Raw genomic sequence first — 20,680 nt, 5'->3', positions numbered from 1 at the left:
ATACCCAGTTCCAGCACCATTTATTGAAAAGAATATCTTTTCTCCATTGAATTCCCATCGCTTCTTTGTCAAATATCAATTGACTATATTTGTGTAGGCATATTTCTGGGCTCTCTATTCTGTTCTATTGATCTGTTTGTCTATCATTTTGCCTATGCCATGCTGTTTTGATTACTATGGATTTGTAGTAAATCCTGAGGTTGAATAGTATGTCTTCCAACTTGGTTCTTCCTCAATATTGTGTTGGCTATTCTAGTTCTTTTGCCTTTTCATATAAATTTTGGAGTTAGTTTATTATTCACAAAATAATTTGGTGAAATTTTGATTGGGATTGTGGTGAATCCATAGGTTAAGTTATAGAAAATTGACGTGTTGACAATAGTGAGTCTTTCTATCCAGGTACGTGGAATGGCTCCCCATTTATTTAGATAGTCCCTGAGTTTTTCTTTTCTTTTCTTTCTTTCTTTTTCTTCCTTTTTAAAAAAATTTTTTGATTTTTGTATTTTTGGTAGAGATGGGGTTGGCCATGTCAGCTGGCCATGTTGGCCAGGCTGGTTTTGAACTCCTGACCTCAGGTGATCCACCCCTTTTGGCCTCCCAAAGGACTGGGATTACAGGCGTGAGCCACCACGCCCAGCCTGTCTCTGATTTTTTCAATAGAGTTTTATAGTTTTTCTCATGTAGAACCGCTACGAATAACAATATGGTGGTGGAATGGTTTGGCTGTGTCTCCACCCAAATCTGAACTTGAATTGTATCACCCAGAATTCCCCCATGTTTTGGGAGGAACCCAGGGGAAGGTAATTGAATTATGGGGACCGGTCTTTCCCGTGCTATTCTCGTGATAGTGAATAAGTCTCACAAGTTCTGATGCATTAATCAAGGGTTTCTGCTTTTGCTTCTTCCTAATTTTCTCTTGCTGCTGCCATGTAAGAAGTGCCTTTCGCCTCCCACCATGCTTCTAAGGCCTCCCCAGCCATGTGGAAGTGTAAGTCCAGTTAAACCTCTTTTTCTTCTCAGTCTCGGATATATCTTTATCAGCAGTGTGAAAACAGACTAATACAGGTGGTTTCTCCAAAATTGAAAATAAAATTACTATATGATCTCACAATCCTGTTTCTGGGTATATATCTGAAAGAATTGAAAGCAGGGTCTTAGATATTTGCAAAGCCATATAAATTGTGTTATTATTCACAGTAGCTGAGAGCTGGAAGCAACCCAAATGTCTATCAACAGAAGAATAGGTAAGGGAGGATTAACTCTGGGCTCTGTATATGATTCCATTGGTCTAAATGTCTGTCTTTATGCTACTTCCAAACTATTTTGATTACTGTAGCTTTGTAATATGTTTTGAATTCTAGAAGTGTGAGGCCTCTAACTTTGGTCTTTCTTTTCAATATTTTTTTGGCTATTCAGGTCCCTTGGGATGACATTTAAATTTTTGGATGGGTTTTCTCGTTTCATGGCCTGTTTCCCCTCCAAGGCAAAATCTCTGAGGCAGTGTTCTGTAATGGTGGGTGGAAACAATGACAGGTTACCCAGCCCCCCCACCCCACCTTGAAACTTCAGGCACCCACTGGTAACTAACTGAGAGCTCATTGTGGAGGAGCAGCAGTCTGAGGTTCTTTGGATTGCTTCCCCACATAATGAGCCACTGCCTCATGAACTCGGCAAGGATGGTCAGGGCCCCCATCTTCTCCGTTTGCTGCATCTAAGGCAGGGCCCCTATTTCACAAGTAGGTCTTGAGTGTTAAAAGGGAGCCTCCAACTCTCAAATGCACTTGCCTCAAAACAAATAGATGGGGGTTGGATGCGGAATGCTGTGTTGTCTCTGGTTTTAGAATCAGGGCAGTAGTAAAGATGACTAAACTCTTTATTTGTATAAACCTTTTGTGGTAGTAAATACCTAAAATATTAGCTTAAACTTTGAAAGGTGATAATTTTTTTTTTTTTTTTTTTTTTTTTTTTTGATGGAGTCTTGCTCTTGTTGTTCAGGCCAGAGTGCAATGGCACAATCTCAGCTCACTGCAAGCTCTGCCTCCTGGATTCAAGCAATTCTCCTGCCTCAGCCTTCTGAGTAGCTGGGATTATACATGCCCATCACCACACCCAACTCATTTCTGTGTTTTTAATAGAGATGGGGTTTCACCATGTTGACAGGGCTGGTCTTGAACTCCTGGCCTCAGGTGATCTGCCCACCACGGCCTGTCAAAGCGCTGGGATTATAGGCATGAGCCACCATGCCCGGCTGAAAGATGATAAATTTTGAAAGTATGTAGATTTAGATTTCCATCCTATCTTCTCTACTTAAAAGTCAAGAGATCCTGCACAATTCACTCATCTTCCCTGAGACTGTTAACTTATCTATGCTATGGGACCAATGACACTTCCTTTTTTTTTTTTTTTTTTTTTTTTTTTTTTGGAGACGGAGTCTCGCTCTGTCGCCCAGGCTGGAGTGCAGTGGCCGGATCTCAGCTCACTGCAAGCTCCGCCTCCCGGGTCTACGCCATTCTCCTGCCTCAGCCTCCCGAGTAGCTGGGACTACAGGCGCCCGCCACCTCGCCCGGCTAGTTTTTTGTATTTTTTAGTAGAGACGGGGTTTCACTGTGTTAGCCAGGATGGTCTCGATCTCCTGACCTCGTGATCCACCCGTCTCGGCTTCCCAAAGTGCTGGGATTACAAGCTTGAGCCACCGCGCCCGGCCGACACTTCTTTTAAGGCTTCTTTTTTTTTTTTTTTTTTTTTTTTTTTTGAGGTGTAAGTGCCAAAATCTTTGTGAAGGATCTGAAACACAGAATCTAAACTGATAACTGTTAATTCCATTTCTTCCATTTCTCTTTTCTTATTATTTATACCTCTTTTATTTATTTTTTTTGTGAAATACCTCCTTTATTTTAAGATACTGCAAACAGTAAATAGATTTCTGAATTGAAATGCTAAGTACTGTAAAATGTAAAAAATTATTTTTGCTGGGCATGGTGGCTCATGCCTGTAATCCCAGCACTTTGGGAGGCTGACGTGGGTGGATCACCTGAGGTCAGGAGTTCAAGACCAGCCTGGCTAACATGGTGAAACTCAGTGTCTACTAAACAATACAAAAATTAGCCAGGCATGGTGGCGGGTGCCTGTAATCCCAGCTACTAGGGAGACTGAGGTAGGAGAATTGCTCAAAACTGGAAGGTGGAGGTTGCAGTGAGCCAAGCAGATACCACTGCACTCCAGCCTGGGTGACAGAGCCAGACTCTGTCTGAAAAAAACAAACGTAATTTATTGAGATATATACAGTATTGCTTATTAATACATTTTATATTGTATCCATTAATTATTCTAATAGTTGTAGTTATTTTTAATATTTTTGTCTTTTGACTTTATACTAGAGTTAAAAGTTATTTGTATGTTATTTCTTCAACATTCAGGGTAAAGATGGTTCAGGGTAAAGATAGTGGGAGAAAAATTATGTCTACTAAAAATCTTTTTACTTTGTGTTTCCCACAGCAGGATACCTTGCTTTAGGCTCTGCTCAGTAGACAGTGTCCAACTGTGTGCACAGCCTGAGGCTGAAGCTGACAGAAACCAATTAGTGCATATTGTTAAGTCTTAAAATGAGATGCAGGGTAGATCCCTAATTAAATATACTACAATATCATCATCACTGTCATTTTTATAACAGGATTGAGAGTAATAGAGTAAGCTCTATTGGTGCTAGAGAATTCAATTGATATCATTCTTGTTCTCTAGATGCTGTTACCCTTTGCTGTGGTGGGGAGTATGGGTGAAGTGAAAGTTGCAGAAAGGATGGTCAGAGGCCATCACTACCCTTGGGGAGTTTTGCAAGGTAAAAATGAAAGAGGGCAGGCTTTGGAATGATTAAGTTAAAGATATGTGTATCATTCATAGTCTCAAAGTAACATTTTAACTTGGGCTAATATTGGTAACTCTGGTAATGTGTAAGTTAACAGTTACTAATGAGGAACATAAACTCTGTTTTATTTAAACTAATGCTTACTCTAACCGTGATTCATTCTCATAGAAGTTTGCTGAACGCTGCTTTAAGCCAAAATCTACAGAGTCTGGGAAGAACCTCTTTGTTTATCCCAGTGTTCCCAATGCGCCATGTACATATTATCTGTCTCTGTATCAATCATGATATTGAGAATGCTGGAAAGCTCTTTAAACAAAATGGAAGCAAAAATACTAGTGTGTAGACATGTTACATAAACTCATTACTACCTAATGTAGAAACCATTTTAAACTGGTCACTAGAAAAAAGAGTGATAAACTTTTTAAAACAAGAAAGTACATTTTACCTTTGGCTAAAGATTATACCTTTGACATTTATATAATTATTTAGCGTCATACTAAGTTAGAATAGTGTAGTAAGCAGTAATTTATTGTCTGATTCATATACTTGTGGTACTAATTATTGGAGAATGGAAAATTTCTACTTGTACTGGTTTCCAAATGATATGGTTTTTTTTGTTTGTTTGTTTTTTGAGACAGAGTTTTGCTCTTGTCACCCAGGCTGGAGTGCAGTGGCACGATTTTGGCCCACTGCAACCTCCACTTCCTGGGTTCAAGTGATTCTCCTGCCTCAGCCTTCCTAGTAGCTGGGATTACATGCACCTGCCACCACACCTGGCTAATTTTTGTATTTTTAGTAGAGACAGGGTTTCACCATATTAGGCTGATCTTGAACTCCTGATCTCAGGTGATCCACCTGCCTCAGTCTCCCAAAGTGCTGGGATAAGGCATGAGCCACCGTGCCCAGCCCCAAATGATGTTTTTAGTAAATTGACATATTAGAGATTTAAAAATTTGTTAAACATACTTAAAACTTAATGTTTTAATATTTGTTGTATCATGTTGTATTACATATTAGTATATGTTATAAAATATATAACTACACTATGTGGATGTATAAAATTTGGTCACAGTATTAATCACAATAAACCATACATTGTAGTCAGTTTTCTGGACATGATAAATACAGGAGAGAGCCATATAAATTATTTTTCTTTAATCTTCATTGACAAAACTGTATGTACTTTTCATGTACAACATATTGTTTTGAAATACATATACATTGTGGAATGGTTACACTGATTTAATTAACATATGTGTTATCTCAATTATTTTGTGATGAAAACTTAACATCTATCTTAGCAATTTTCAAGAATATAAAATATTTTTATTAATATGGTCACTATGTTGTACAATAGATCTCTTTAACTTTTTCTTATCTAACTAAAATTTTGTAGCTTTTGACTAACATCTCTCCTACCATACCCTCTACCTAACTCACATAACCACCATTCTACTCTCTGTTTGTACAAGTTTAACTTTTAAAAATTTGATCTATTAGTGAGATCATTTACTATTTGTCTTTCTGTGCTTGGCGTATTCACGTAGTGTAAAGTCCTCCAGTTCCATCCATGTTGCTGCAAATGATAGGATTTCCTGACTTTTAAGGCTGAATAGTATTCCATTGCATATGTATGCCACAGTTTTTTCTTCATGCATCTATTCATGGACACTTAGATTGCTTCCATATCTTGGCTCTTGTGAATAATGGTAGTGTAGGTATCTCTCTGACATACTGACTTCATTTTTGGGAGGTAATATATCCAGTAGTGAGATGGCTGGATCATATGGTCGTTGTTTTATTTTTAATTTTTTGAAGAAACTCCATACTGTTTTTCTATCCTAAGTTACTGCTATCCTAATTTACATTGCCACGAACAGTGTACAAGGGTTCTCTTTTTTCCACGTCCTCACCAGCACTTGTCTTATTGATAATAGCCATTTTAGCATGGGTGAAGTAACAGCTTATTGTGTTTTTTTTTTTTTTTTTTTTTTTTTTTTTTTTTTGAGATGGAGTTTAGCTCTTGTTGCCCAGGCTGGAGTGAAATGGTGTGATCTTGGCTCACTGCAACCTCTGCCTCCTGGGTTCAAGCAATTCTCCTTCCTCAGTCTCCCAAGTAGCTGGGATTTTTTTTTTTTTTTTTTTTTTTTTTTTTTTTGTATTTTTAATAGCGACAGGGTTTTGGCATGTTGGTCACACTAATCTTGAACTCCTGACCTCAGGTAATCCACCTGCCTCAGCCTCCCAAAATGCTAGGATTATACGCATGAGCCACCACACTGGGCCTGTGTTTTTTAATTTTTAATTTTTATGGATACATAGTAGGTGTATATATTTATAGGGTGCATGAGACATTTGATACTGGCATTCAATGTGCAGTAATCACATCAGGGTAAATAGAGTACCCGTCAACTTAAGCATTTATCCTTTCTTTGTGTTATAAACAATCCAATTATACTCTTAGTTATTCTAAAATGTACAGTAAATTATTGTTGACTGTAGTCACCCTTTTGTGCTATCAAATACTAGATCTTATTCATTCTATTTATGTATTTGTACCCATCAACCATCCCCACTTCTCTCCCTCCCAATCGTTTGCTAGTTACTGGTGATTAACATTCCACTCTTTATCCCCATGGGTTCAATTGTTTTAATTTTTAGCTCCACAAATGAGTGAGGACATGTCTTCCTGTGTCTTGCTTATTTCACTTAACATCATGTCCTCGGTTCCATCCATGTTGTTGCAAATGACAGGATCTCATTATTTTTTATGACTGAATAGTACTCCATCATGTATATGTACCGCATTTACTTTATTCATTCATCTGATGATGGATACTTAGGTTGCTTTCAAATCTTGGCTATTGTGAATAGTGCTGTAACAAACACGGGAGTGGAGCTATCTCTTTGATATACTACTTTCCTTTCTTCTGGGTATACTCCTACTAGTGGGATTGCTGGGTCATATGGTAGTTCTATTTTTGTTTTTTTTTTTTTTTTTTTTTTAGGAAACTCCATACTGTTTTCCATAGAGACTGTACTGATTGACATTCCAACCAACAGTGTACAGGGATTCCTTTTTCTCCACATCCTCACCAGCATTTGTTATTGCCTGTCTTTTGGATAAAAGCTTTTTTAACTGGGGTGAGATGATATCTCATTGTAGTTTTTATTTGCCTTTCTCTGGTAATGAGTGATGTTGAAAACCTGTTCATTTGCTTGTTTGGCATTTTAAAAAACCCACAATGAGCAGTTACTTCACACATGTTAAAATGGCTGTTGTCAATAAGACAAAAGAAGACATTTGTATGTCTTCTTTGGAGAAATGTCTATTCAGATCTTTTGCCCATTTTAAATTGGATTATTAGATTTTTTCCTATTGAGTTGTTTGAGCTTCTTAAATATATTCTGGTTATTAATCTCTTGTCAGATAAATTGTTTGGAAATATTTTCTCATTGTGTAGGTTATCTCTTCACTTTGTTGATTGTTTCCTTTGTTTTGCAGAAGGTTTTTAACTTGAGATGGTCCCATTTGTCTATGTTTGCTTTGATTGCCTGTGCTCATAGGGTATTACTCAATAAATGTCCTAAAGAGTTTCCCCATTGTTTTTTGTAGTAGTTTCATAGTTTGGGGTCTTAAATTTAAGTCTTTAATCCTTTTGATTTGATTTTTATATGTGGTGAGAGATAAAAGTCTAGTTTCTTTCTTCTGCATATGGATATCCAGTTTTCCCAACACCATTTATTGAAGAGCTTATCCTTTCCCCAATGTATGTGCTTGGCACCTTTGTTGAAAATGAGTTCTCTGTGGCTGTATGGATTTATTTCTGTGTTCTCTATTCTGTTCAATGGGTCTATGTGTCTGTTTTTATACTGATACCATGCTGTTTCACTTATAGCTTTGTAGTATAATTTGAAGTCAGGTAATGCGATTCCCTCCAGTATTGTTATTTTTGCTCAGAATTGCTTTAAGTATTTTTTTTTTTGGTTCCATATACATCTTAGGATTGTTTTTTCTTTTTCTATGAAGAATGTCATTGGTATTTTGATAGGGATTGCATTTAATCTATAGATTGCTTTGGGTAGTATGGACATTTAACAATATTATTGACTCTTCCAATCCATGAACATGTTTTATGTCCTCTTGCATCAGTGTTTTATAGTTTTCATTGTAGAGATTTTTCATTTTTTTGTTCATGTTTATTTCTAGGTATTTTATTTTATTTATAGCTACTGTAAATTGGATCAGTTTTTATTTCTTTTTCAGATTGTTCACTTTTGGGTATAAAAATGCTACTGATTTTTGTAGGTTGATTTTTGTGTGTTGTAACTTATTAATTTTGTTTATCAGTTCTAATAGTTTTTTTTTGGTGGAGTCTTTAGGTTTTTCTGAATAGGAGATCAAATCATCTGCAAACAAGGATAATTTGACTTCTTCCTTTCCAGTTTGGATACCCTTTATATCTTCTCTTGTCTTATTGCTCTAGCTAGGACTTCCAGTTTAATAACGGCAATGAAAGTGGACATCCTTGTCATTTTCCAGACCTTAGAGGAAAAGCTTTTAGGTTTCTTTCCATTCAGTATGATACTAGCTGTGGGTCTGCGATACATGGCTTTTATTATGTGGAAGTATGTTCCTTCTATCCCCAGGTTTTTGAAATTTTTTATGATGAAGGGATATTGAATTTTATCAAATGCCCTTTCAGCATCAATTAAAATGATCATATGTTTTTTGTCTTTCATTCTGTTGATATGATGTACGATATTGATTGACTTTTGTGTGTTGAAGCATCATTGCATCCCTGGGATAAAGCCACTTGGTCATGAGGAATGGTTTTTAATGTGTTGTTGAGTTCAGTTTGCTAGTATTTTTTTGAGGGGTTTTTCATCAATGTTCCTCGGAGATATTGGCCTGGAGTTTTCTTGTTTTAATGTATCTTTATATGGTTTTGGTATCAGGGTAATACTGGCCTCGTTGAATGAGTTCTGATGCATTCCCTCCTCCTGTATGTTTTAGAATAGTTTGAGTAGAATTAATATTAGTTCTTTAAATGTTTGGTGAAATTCAGCAGTGAAGCCATCATATCCTGGACTTGTCTTTGCTGGGAGACTTCTTCTTATATCGGTTTTGATCTCATTACTTGTTATTGGTCCATTCAGGTTTAGAATTTCTTCATGGTTCAATCTTGATAGGTTGTATGCATCTAGGAATTCATCCATTTCTTCTACGTTTTTTAATTTATTGGCATATAATAGCTCATAGTAGCCTCTAATGAGCCTTTGGATTTCTGCGGCATCAGTTGTAATGCTTCCTTTTTCTTTTCTTTTTTTTTTTTAATTTTTTATTTTCAGAGATGGGGGTATCACAATGTTTCCCAGGTTGGTCTCAAACTCCTGGCTCAAGCAATCCTCCTGTCTCAGCCTCCCAAAGTTCTGAGATTACAGGCGTGAGCCACTGCACCTGGCCATAATGTCTCCTTTTTCATCTCTGAGTTTATTTATTTGGGTCTACTCTTTTTTTTTCCCCTAGTCTGGCTAAAGGTTTGTAGATTTTGTTTATGTTTTCAAAAAATAAACTTTTCGTTTCATTGATCTTTGGTATTTTTTCATTTTAATTTCATTTATTTCTGCTCTGATTTTTATTCTTTCTTTTCTTATACTAATTTTGGTGGTTGGTTTCCTCTTGCTTTTCTAGTTCTTTAATATGCATTGTTAGGTTGTTTATTTGATGTTTTTCTGCTTTTTTTGATGTAGGAACTTGTTACTATCAACTTTGTTCTTAGTACGGCTTTTGCTGTATCCCATAGGTTTTGGTATGTTATATTTCCATTTTCATTTGTTTCAATAAATTTTAAAATTACCTTCTTTATTTCCTCATTGACCCACTGGTCATCCAGGAACACATTACTTAATTTTCATGTGTTTGTGTAGTTTCCAAAGTTCCTCTTGTTATTGATCTATACCTTTATTCCTTTGTAGTCAGGGATAATACTTGATTTCATATTTTGAATTGTTTGAGACTTGTTTTGTGGCCTAACATATTCTGTATCCTTGAGAATATGCTACATGCTGAGGAGATGAATGTGCATTCTGTAGCCATTGTATGAAATGTCCTGTAACTGTCTTTTAGGTCCATTTGGTCCATACTGCAGATTAAGTCTAATGTTTTTGCTGTTTTTCTGTCTGGATGATCTGTCCAATGCCAAAAGTGGAGTGTTGAAGTCTCCAGCTATTATTGTATTATAATCTTTCTCTTTCTTTAGCTCTAATAATATTTCCTTCATATATCTAAGTGCTCCAATGTTGGGTACATACATATTTATATTGTTTATGGTCTCTTGCTGAATAGATTCTTTTATCAATAAGTAATGAATCTTCCTTGTCTGTTTTTACAGTTTTTGTCTTGAAATGTATTTTATCTGATATAAGTATACATTTTCGTGTTCTTTTTTGGTTTCCATTGGCATGGAATTATCTTCCCGTTCCTTTCTTTTTAGTCTATGTGTGTCTTTTTAGGTGAAGTGTGTTCTAGTAGGTAACAGATCGTTGTTGTTGTTTTTTTCTTTTTGGAAATCCAATCAGCTACTCTGTCTTTTCTTTTCTCTTTTTTTTTTTTTTTTTTTTTTTTGAGACAGAGTCTTGCTCTGTCACCCAGGCTGGAGTGCAATGGCACAATCTCGGCTCACAGCAACCTCCAACCTCCACTTCCTGGGTTCAAGTGATTCTCCTGCCTCAGCCAGCTGAGTAACTGGGATTACAGGCGCCCACCACCATGCCTGGCTAATCACTCTATATCTCTTGATTGGAGAGTTTAATCCATTTACATTCAATGTTGTTATTGATAAGTAAGGACTTACTCTTGTCATTTTGTTATTTGTTTTCTGGTGGGTTTGTGGTCTTCTCTTCCTTTTTACCTACTTTCTTGTCTTCTTTTTAGTCAAGGTGATTTTCTCTGATGGTATGCTTTAATTTCTATTTTTGTGTATCTTTGTACGTTTTTTGATTTGAGGTTACCATGGGGCTTGTATATAACATCTTATAATCCATTATTTTAAACTGATTACAACTTACCCCGATTGCATAAATGAACAAAGAAACTAACAAACAAGCAAAAACTAATAAAAACTTTACACTTCAATTTCATCCCTCCACTTTATTAACATTTTTAAAATTTCTATTTATATCTTATACTGTCTATGTCTTGAAAAGTTGTCATACTTATTATTTTTGATACATTTACTTTTTAGTATTTCTACTCCAGATATGAGTGCTTTACCCATCACAATAATCTTGTTTTAACATTCCATGTGTATCTGTATACTTACTATTAGGTTGGTGCAAAAGTAGTTGCAGTTTTTGCTATTAAAAGTTATGGCATTAAAAGTAATGGCAAAAAACACAGTTCCTCTTTTTTTCTTTGAGACGGAGTCTAGCTCTGTCGGCCAGGCTGGAGTGCAATGGCGTGATCTCAGCTCACTGCAACCTCCGCCTCCCGGGTTCAAGCAATTCTCCTGCCTCAGCCTTCTAAGTAGCTGGGATTACTTAGGTACTTAGGTGGGTGCCCACCACCATGCCCAGCTAATTTTTGTGTTTTTAGTAGAGATGGGGTTTCACTATGTTGACCAGGCTGGTCTCGAACTCCTGACCTCGTGAGCCTCAGCCTCTCAAAGTGCTGGGATTACAAGCACGAGCCACCGTACCTGGCCTGCAGTTCCTCTTGAATCAACCTAATATTACCAGTGAGTCTTGTACCTTCAAATGGTTTCATATATATATATGAATTCTCTTTAGTATTTATTTTAGGACAGTTTTGGTGTTAATGAAATCCTTCGACTTCTATTTGTCTAGGAAAGTCTTCATTTCTCCTTCATGTTTGTAGGATATTTTTGCTGGTTATACCATTCTTGGCTAAAAGGTTTTCTTCTTCAGCATTTTACATATGTCATGCCACTCTCTCTTGGCCTGTAAGGTTTTCACTGAAAAGTGTGCTGCCAGACACGTTGAAGCTCCATCGTATGTTGTTTGTTTGTTTTCTCTTGCTGCTTTTAGGATCCTTTCTTTATCCTTGACCTTCGGGAGTTTGATTATCACATGCATTGAGGTAGTCTTCTATGGGTTAAATCTGCTTGGTGTTCTATAACCTTCTTGTACTTGAACATTGATATTTTTCTCTAGGTTTGAGATGTTCCCTGATATTATCCCTTTGTCTCTCTGCCTCCTTTTTAAGGCCAATAACTCTTAGATTTGCCATTTTGAGGCTATTTTTAGATCTCGTAGGCACACCTTATTTTTAGTTTCATTTTTCTTTTCTTTTTTTTCTTTTTTTTTTTGAGATGGAGTCTCACTCTGTCGCCCAGGCTGGAGTGCAGTGGCACAATCTCGGCTTACTGCAAGCTCCGACTCCTGGGGTCGCGCCATTCTCCTGCCTCAGCCTCCCGAGTAGCTGGGACTACAGGCGCCCATCACCATGCCCAGCTAATTTTTTGTATGTTTTTTAGTAGAGATGGGGTTTCACCGTGTTAGCCAGGATGTTCTCGATCTCCTGACCTCGTGATCTGCCCATCTTGGCCTCCCAAAGTGCTGAGATTACAGGCGTGAGCCACCACATACGACCTCATTTGTCTTTTGTCTGCTCTAACTGTATTTTCAAATAGCTTTCTTCAAGTTCACTAATATTTTCTTCTGCCTGACCAGTTCTGCTGTTGAGAGACTCTGATGCATTCTTCAGTATGTCAATTAAATTTTTCAGTTTCATTATTTCTGCTTGATTTTTAAAATTATTTTAATCTCTTTGGTAAATTTGTCTAATGTAATTCTGGATTTCTTCTCTCTGTTATCTTGAATTTCATTGAGCTCTTCTAAAACAGCTATTTTGAGTTCTCTGAAAGGTTACATATCTCTGTCCTGAGATGTGTGATTGGGATTGGTCATTAGTGCCTTACATGGTTCATTTGGTGAGGTCATGTTTTCTGGGATGGCCTTGATGCTTGTCATTGTTCATCTATGTCTGGGCATTGAAGAGTTAGATATTTATTGTAGTCTTTGCCATCTGGGCTCAGTTGTGCCTGTTCTTCTTGAGAAGGTTTTCTAAGTATTCAAAGGGAATTTACTAGGGAGTACCCTAAGCCAAGTAGCACTGTGATTCTAGCAGACTCATACTGCCTCAGTGGTCTTGGATAATATCTGGGAGAATTCCTTGGATTATTAGGCAGAATCTCTCAAACTGCTTTCTTGCTTTCTCCCAAACTGAAGGAGTCTCTCTGTCTGTACTAGGTTACTTGGAGTGAGGGAGGGGTGACATAGTTGCTCCTGTGAACACCACAGCTGCTACTGTGCTGGGTCACATGTGAAGCCAGCAAATTACTAGGTCCTGCCCAAGGCCCATGGCAACTACTGCCTTGCTACTACTGATGTTTAAGGCCCAAGGGCTCTTTAGTCAGCAGGTGGTGAGTCCTGCCGGGCTGGGTCCGTCTCTTCAGTGCAGCAAGTTCCCTTCTGTCCCAGAGTGGGTCTAGAAATGTCCAGGAAGTAGGGCCTGGAATTGGGGGCTTCAGGAATCAGTTTAGTGGTGTATTTTCCTGTGGCTGAGCTGCTACTCAAGTTGTAAGACACAGTTCTCTTCTAATCTTCCTTCTCTTTCCCACAAGTGGAAGGAGTCTCTCTTTGAGCTGCACTGCCTGGAGTTGGGGGAGGTGTGATACAAGCACTTCTTGGCCACCAAAACTGATATCTCATTGGGTCATGCGCATTCCCATTCCACTGGCTCTGAGCAAGTTCAGCACCTGAATTTGCCCAAGGACTGCAGACCTGCAGACCTTGTGGTCTGACTGCCTTTCAAATTTATTCAGGACCTCAGGGCACTTTAATTAACTAGTGGTGGAGGCAGCTGGAACTGAAGTTCCTATCTGTCTCTGGCATGGGAGATTCCTCTTTAGTGGGAGCTAGGTTAAATGCTCCCTTTGGCCGGGCGTGGTGGCTCACACCTGTAGTCCCAGCACTTTGGGAGGCCAAGGCGGGCAGATCACCTGAGGTCAGGAGTTCGAGACCAGCCTGACCAATGTGGTGAAACCCTGTCTCAACTAAAAATACAAAAATTAGCTGAGCATGGTGTTGTGCAGCTGTAGTCCCAGCTACTCGAGAGGCTGAGACAGGAGAATCACTTGAATCTGGGAAGTGGAGGGTGCAGTAAGCCGAGATCATGCCACTGCACTCCAGCCTGGTTGAAAGAGCAAGACTCCATCTAAAAAAAAAAAAAATGCTCCCTTTGTGGGCACTAGCAGAATTCTGTCTGTGTTGTGTTCCACTGTGACAGGGCAGTCACTCAGTTCCAATGCAAAGTCCCATAATCACTTCACTCTCCCTCCCCAAAGCACACAGATTCTCTCTCTGTTCAGTATGGTGCTGCTGGGGGATGAATGTCAGATGGTATAGGCTATGCAAGACTCTCTTTACTGCAATCTTCAGTGCCTCTTTTCTTGATATAATATTAAAACCAGGTACTGAGATTGCTCACCTGATTTTTCGTTCTTACGAAGGTGCTTTTTTGCATGGATAATTGTTTAATTTGGTGTTTATGTAGGGGAATGATTGATGAGAGATTCTATTCAGCCATCTTGCTCCACCCCACTCCCCATTTTAGCAATTTTGAAATATATAGTGGCTTATTATTAACTATGGACACCATGCAATGCAATAGATCACTGAAGCTTATTCCTCCAGTCTAACTACAACTTTGTACCGTTTGATCAATATTTTCTGTTTCCCCATCCCTCTGTCTCCCTACTTTCCTCCACTCACCACCTGTCTACTCTCTATTTCTGTGAGACTTTTAGTTACCACATGTAAGTGAGATTATACAGTATTTGTCCTTCTGTGCCTGGTCTATTTCTCTTAGCATAATGTCCTACGGTTTCATTCATGTTTTACACATGACAGGATTTCATTCTTTTTAAAAGCTTTATAGTATTTTATTGTGTACCTTGTTGATGGGCACTTAGATTGTTTCCATATCTTGGCTATTGTGAATAATGCTGAAAAATAAAATGCTTAAGAATAAATCTAACCAAGGAAGTAAAATATCTGCACACTAAGAACAGTAAAACTTGGCCAGGCGCAGTGGCTCATACCTGCAATCCCAGCATTTCGGGAGGCTGAGGTGGGTGGATCACTTGAGGCCAGGAGCCTGAGACCAGCCTGGCCCACATGGCAAAACCACTTCTCTACTAAAAATACAAAAACTTAGCCATATGTGGTGGCGGACACCTGTAATCCCAGCTACTCAGGAGGCTGAGGCAGAAGAATCACTTGAACCTGGGAGGTGGACGTTGCAGTGAGCCGAGATTGCACTACTGCACTCCAGCCTGGACAACAGAATGAGTCTCTGTCTCAAAAAAAAAAAAAATGCTGGGTGCAGTGGCTCACACCTGTAATCCCAGCACTTTAGGTGACTTCCTACTGAGCAGCCTTCAGCCCTGAGGATGGACAGCAATAGGAGACCTTGGCATCCCACTGCTCCCTTATGCAGCTTCCTCCATCAGCAAAGCTTTTCCCATGTCCCTGCTCCTTACTGGAATCAAGGGACACCTGGTCAGCCAAGACCATGACCACAGCATCTCAATTCCAAGGAGCCTGGGATGTGTGGGAAATGGTGCCTTCAGGAGCAAGGGCTAGAAGACAGCCCAGGAGTGCCTCATGCACACTGCAGAGGGTTCTCCAAGGGGGGCAGCTGGAGCAAGAGCCTCAACAGGGCCTGCTCTACCCACCAGCGTCAGGGGGCTCTGTGTGCTGAAAAGCCCAGCTGGTTCCTGTTTGGCACCTACAAGAAACCATGAATCCAGCTCTTGGGATGAAGGTAGGGCCTGGAAAACCATCTGGATGGGCCCCTGGATAGACAGTGGGCACAGGCAGGCAGGGGAAGATGGGTGACCTGCATCACCACACACTCTCAGCATCCAGTTTATCAGCATGTCATCTACTGTCATCTCAAAAAACACCCCTGCCAGCCAATGACAGCAAGTGTCCACTTCCTAATGCACAGTATATAAACTGCAGAGACACACATCAAACCCAGGGGGTCTGACTGGATATTCAAAGACTGCCCAGGGTGACCTCATACTGGTAAGCCCCCAGGAACTACTCTATAGGGAACTTGACAGTGGCTTCCCTGAACCCGTTAGGTTAAAATGCAAAGTTGGCTTTAAAAACAAATAGAAGGCGTGGATGACAAGATTCTAGATAATGGTCCTGCCTAGGACCCGAGGCCCCCTTTGCAACACAAGTGGTCAGCTCAACTTGGTGCTGTTTTTCTCTTATGAGCTTGGATTTCCAGAAGTAGAACTCCTGCTGGCTTCCTTTAAAAATGCACACCCTCCTTTAAAAATGCACACCCTCCTTTAAAATGCACACCCTCCTTTAAAAATGCACACCCTCCTTTAAAAATGCACACTGTCTTGCGACACGTGTCAGGCATAGCTCCCACTACCGGAAGAAGTGACCTACTCTTTGGCTGAGAGAGCTTAGGCCATGGTCCTCACACTCCACTATGGGCCAGAAAGAAATTATTGCTCATTTTTAGGTGGGATAATAATATTATGGTTTTGTCTTTAAAAAGGCTCCCTTATGTTTTAGATTGGGGGACCTGTCTATGGATGAAATAATTTAATGTCTGGGATTTGATTCAAAATAATACTGGGGACAGTGAGTAGGAGTAGAGATGCAACAAGATTGGCCATCTATGGGTAACTGTTGAAGCCGGGCTGTGGGTGTATAGGGTTCATTTTACTATCCTGTCTACTTTTGTATATGTTTAAAGTTTTCTATAATAAAAGCAGAATGAGGAGGAGGAAGAAACACACAGCAAGGTGAAAACACAGCTCTTCAGGTTCTGGCACAGGAGTGCGAATGAAGGCTGAGGGCCCGTGAATCTGCTTTTCTCAGGCTCACTGCAGGCCAGTGAGAAACCTCAGCTTCAGGGTCCCAAAGCCTGCAGAGGCCAAGAGTCTGAGGCCAGAGGTCTGCTGGAGCAGCCCCTGAAAGGGTCCCTGTCTATAGTCAGCCATCATTTAGGCTGCAGTGGGCTCATCAGTGCCAGGAATATGAATGGCCTCACAGTCTATTTATTCTTGCCCAGCATCACTGTCAAGATCACAGTAAGCAGTGTGTCAGGATCTACGCACGGAGCTGGCTGAATCTTTATTAAAATCTTTTTTTTTTTTTTTCCCACAGTGTTCCCAATTTGTTTCTTTGTTCCTGGTATCTGGAGTCATGCAGTTTCTGATATTTGTCTTGGAGATGGAGGAAGTTTGACAAGTCATGGTGGTGGAAAGGTAGTATTTATATCCTGAAAAACCTTTTCCATCCAGCGAGAAATACCACCCCATAGTCCAGGCTGCTGTGTCCGAGCCGCCTCCAAGGCTCGTCATTTTGGAGGCCCTGGTGAGGTTCTCAGCATGGCTGGCAGGTGCTGTGGCCCAGAACGTAAGTGAAAGTCCAATCTGACTCACGTTTATCACCTAGAGCGGGTGTTCTACATGTATGTGTTCTTAGGACCCCAGGGCCGGAAGAGGTGACCCAGGGCCTCAGGCGCCACACACCTCCTACAACCCTTTGGCCAAAGCATCTGTCTCCTTACACGCTTTACTCACTAGGGGTCTAGGGATGGCCTTTTTTTTTTTTTTTTTTTTAAGGTTTCTGCTTCTTAAAAAACAAAACAAAACAAAAGATATTGGGAGGCCAAGACAGACAAATCTCTTGAGGCCAGGAGTTTGAAATCAACCTGGGAAACATGACAAAACCCCATCGCTACTAAAAATACAAAAATTAGCCAGGGATGGTGGTGTGCACACCTGTAGTCCCAGCTACTCCAGAGACTGAGGTGGGAGAACCTTGAGCCTGGAAGGTGGAGGCTTCAGTGAGCTGAGATCATGCCACTGCATTCCAGCCTGGATGATAGATCAAGACCCTGTCTCAAAAACAAACCCAAATTTTTTAAAGTTTGAAAAGCACTAATTTTGATATATGGGGAAGAAATGAAAATGTGGCAAGAGAGTATGTAGAACTAGAACCAGTGGGAATGTAAAATGGTACCACCACATAAAAGAGCTTAAAAATTCAATAGATGCCTACCCTTTGATCCAGCCATTCCACTCCTAGATATTTGTCAGGATAAATGAAGGCATGTGTTCATATAATGAGTTATACACAAATGTTCATAGCAACTTTATTTGTAAAATCCCCAAACTGGACCCAAACAACCCAAATGTCCACAGATGAACTGATAGATAGTGGCATATTCATGACAGGGAGCACGATTCAGCAGTGAAACAGAACAAACTATTGATATACACAACAACAGATGAATCTCAAAGTCATTCTCTTGAGTGAAAGAAGGCAGACAAAAAAATACAAACCATACAACTCCATCAACATATGATTTTAGAAAATACACATTCAACTGTCGTGACAGGAAGCTGATCTGTTTTGGAGTTTGTCGGGGAAAGGGAGGTAGAGATGACAAAGGGGCGTGGGCACCACTCAGGGGTGAAGAACATGTTCACTCTCTCGATTGTGGGGCGGCTTTACAGGTGTATACATATCTCACAATTCATCCAATTGCACACCTTAAATCAATTATACCTCAACACATTTGTGGGAAAAAATTTAGTAGGAAAAATAGCTTTAATAAAATGTGGTCAGGAAAAGAAAAACCCTCTCCAGGGCTGAGACAGAAATTCATTCCAAACCAGGTTTTTCCAGCGATCTATGTCTCCTGAGCCCCACAATGTGAATGGCACCCTGCTAGGTGCTGGAAGAGGCACAAAGCTAATGGTTTAATTGGGAAGATAAGATCTTGACACATCGGCCGGGCGCGGTGGCTCAAGCCTGTAATCCCAGCACTTTGGGAGGCCGAGACGGGTGGATCACGAGGTCAGGAGATCGAGACCATCCTGGCTAACACAGTGAAACCCCGTCTCTACTAAAAAATACAAAAAAAAACTAGCCGGGCGAGGTGGCGGGCGCCTGTAGTCCCAGCTACTCGGGAGGCTGAGGCAGGAGAATGGCCTGAACCCGGGAGGCGGAGCTTGCAGTGAGCTGAGATCCGGCCACTGCACTCCAGCAAGGGGGACAGAGTGAGACTCCGTCTCAAAAAAAAAAAAAAAAAAAAGATCTTGACACATCAACCGCCACAGGGCGACGTGACAGGTGTCTCATGCTTAAATCCGCAAAAGGGCGACGTACAGGTGTCTCATGCAGCGAGAGCTGCAGGTGTTATGACTTGAGATGATCAAAGAAGGCTCCTTGGGAGAAGCAACATTTGAGTTATGTCTTGAATATATAGAGTTTTGAAAGATGAAGATGGAGAAAGCCGTGTTCCAGGCGGAGAGACCAGCATGAAGAGATGTACAGATGGAGAAGGGCCACTGTTTTAAAAAAAAAAAAAAAAAAAAAAGGTAAATTCAGCAGCAGTGTTTTTCATCGAGAGGAATAATGGGAGGACATTATGGAGGCTGGATGATGGAAGTCCTTGAGTGCCAGATGACAGAGCCTGGATTTATAAGGCAGCCATGGAGGGCAGAGGAGAAACATGGCTCATTCATTAATGAAGCCTTTACTGCGAACCTGCCATGTGTCACGTCCAATGTGGGGGGCCTTGGGATACAAAGATGACCCCTGCCAGCAGAGCATGCATCTGGTGAGAGATCTTGATACGTAAACACATAAACAAAACCAGATGGTGTTGGTACCTCAAGCAGAGCCTCCAAGGGCACGTATTATCCAAGATTCTTTTACTTGAAGTGATAGACATTGAACTCCAATTGGCTTAAGTAAAAAGGAAAATTTACTGGCTCACATACATGAAAGTTCCTGGGGGCATCAGGTACAGTTGGATCCAGGAATTCCATCCATGTCATCAGCACTGCTCCTTGTCTCTCAGCCTTGCTTTCCTCTAGGTTGGAACCATCTCAGGTCAGCTTTCTTTAAGGGGTAGCCTGAGGATCTCAGCAGTTTATGCTATGCTTAAATCCAAACAAAAGATCTCTTTCCCAGTAGTCTCAACTGAAGTCCTGGAATTGAGTCTCATCATCTCTTAATTTCCCTAGCTTAGTCACATGCCCTTTCATGAAACAATCCCTGTGGCAAGAGCGATATCATGCTCTGATTGGTCATCAGTGACATGCCTGGAGTGGGGCGTCAAGCGAGGCTGTCCGCGGATGCCCCCACGCCCCCACCGCCGGACTCGGTTTTGGGAAATAGACAACCCCAAAGATTGCCATACTGGTCAAGTCTGCCGCATGTGCTGAGACTGGGGAGAAGTTTTCTATAGTAGACAGCATTGGCTGCATAACCCCACACCCTCGAGCTCCTTTTCTCTTTATCTCCATTTTGGAGGCTAGAAAAATGAAATGCTAGCCTTCCTCATCTCCTTTGCAGCTAGAGAGAATCTTAACACAGCTCTAGCTAATGAGATATAAATGGAAGTATGCTGGGGGCAACTGGAAAAACTTTGGCTTTTCTCATTAAAAAAAAAAAAAAAAAACAAATGCAAATTGTGCTTCCTTCCTCCATTCCTTCATCCTGCTTTGAGTGCTGATGTGATGCCTGGAGCTGCGAGCATGAGGATAGAAAGGCTGAATCAAAGCAGGCAACCACCTATCTTCAGACTTAGTGCTATGTGAATGAAATAAATCCTTATGTTGCAGCCACTCTGCGTCAGCTTTCTTATTTGCAGCTGAATGCATTCCTAACTTATCCATCCCCATATGAAAGTCTGGGTGCTGTCATCTGAGGAATGAGGAACTGGGGCTGGAGAGACAAAAA

General features: G+C 40.3%; 1 protein-coding gene across 1 annotated transcript in view; it reads left to right on the top strand.

The window, feature by feature from the left end:
• LOC126950901 (SH3 and multiple ankyrin repeat domains protein 1-like) overlaps positions 1-19,258 on the top strand; it is a 56,093-nt gene extending 36,835 nt beyond the window's left edge. The window contains exons 4-6 of the mRNA XM_050784842.1: positions 3,739-3,835; positions 17,087-17,187; positions 19,200-19,258. Of these exons, the coding sequence (XP_050640799.1) occupies positions 3,739-3,835; positions 17,087-17,187; positions 19,200-19,214 (213 nt within the window). The 3' untranslated portion in view covers positions 19,215-19,258. The remainder of the gene's footprint in view (positions 1-3,738; positions 3,836-17,086; positions 17,188-19,199) is intronic.
• The last annotated feature ends 1,422 nt before the right edge of the window (positions 19,259-20,680 follow it).

This window comes from Macaca thibetana, chromosome 3, assembly GCF_024542745.1.
Source record: "Macaca thibetana thibetana isolate TM-01 chromosome 3, ASM2454274v1, whole genome shotgun sequence".
Taxonomy (NCBI): domain Eukaryota; kingdom Metazoa; phylum Chordata; class Mammalia; order Primates; family Cercopithecidae; genus Macaca; species Macaca thibetana.
The sequence above is the reverse complement of the archived record's forward strand: the minus strand, read 5'-3'. Positions and strand labels throughout refer to the sequence as shown.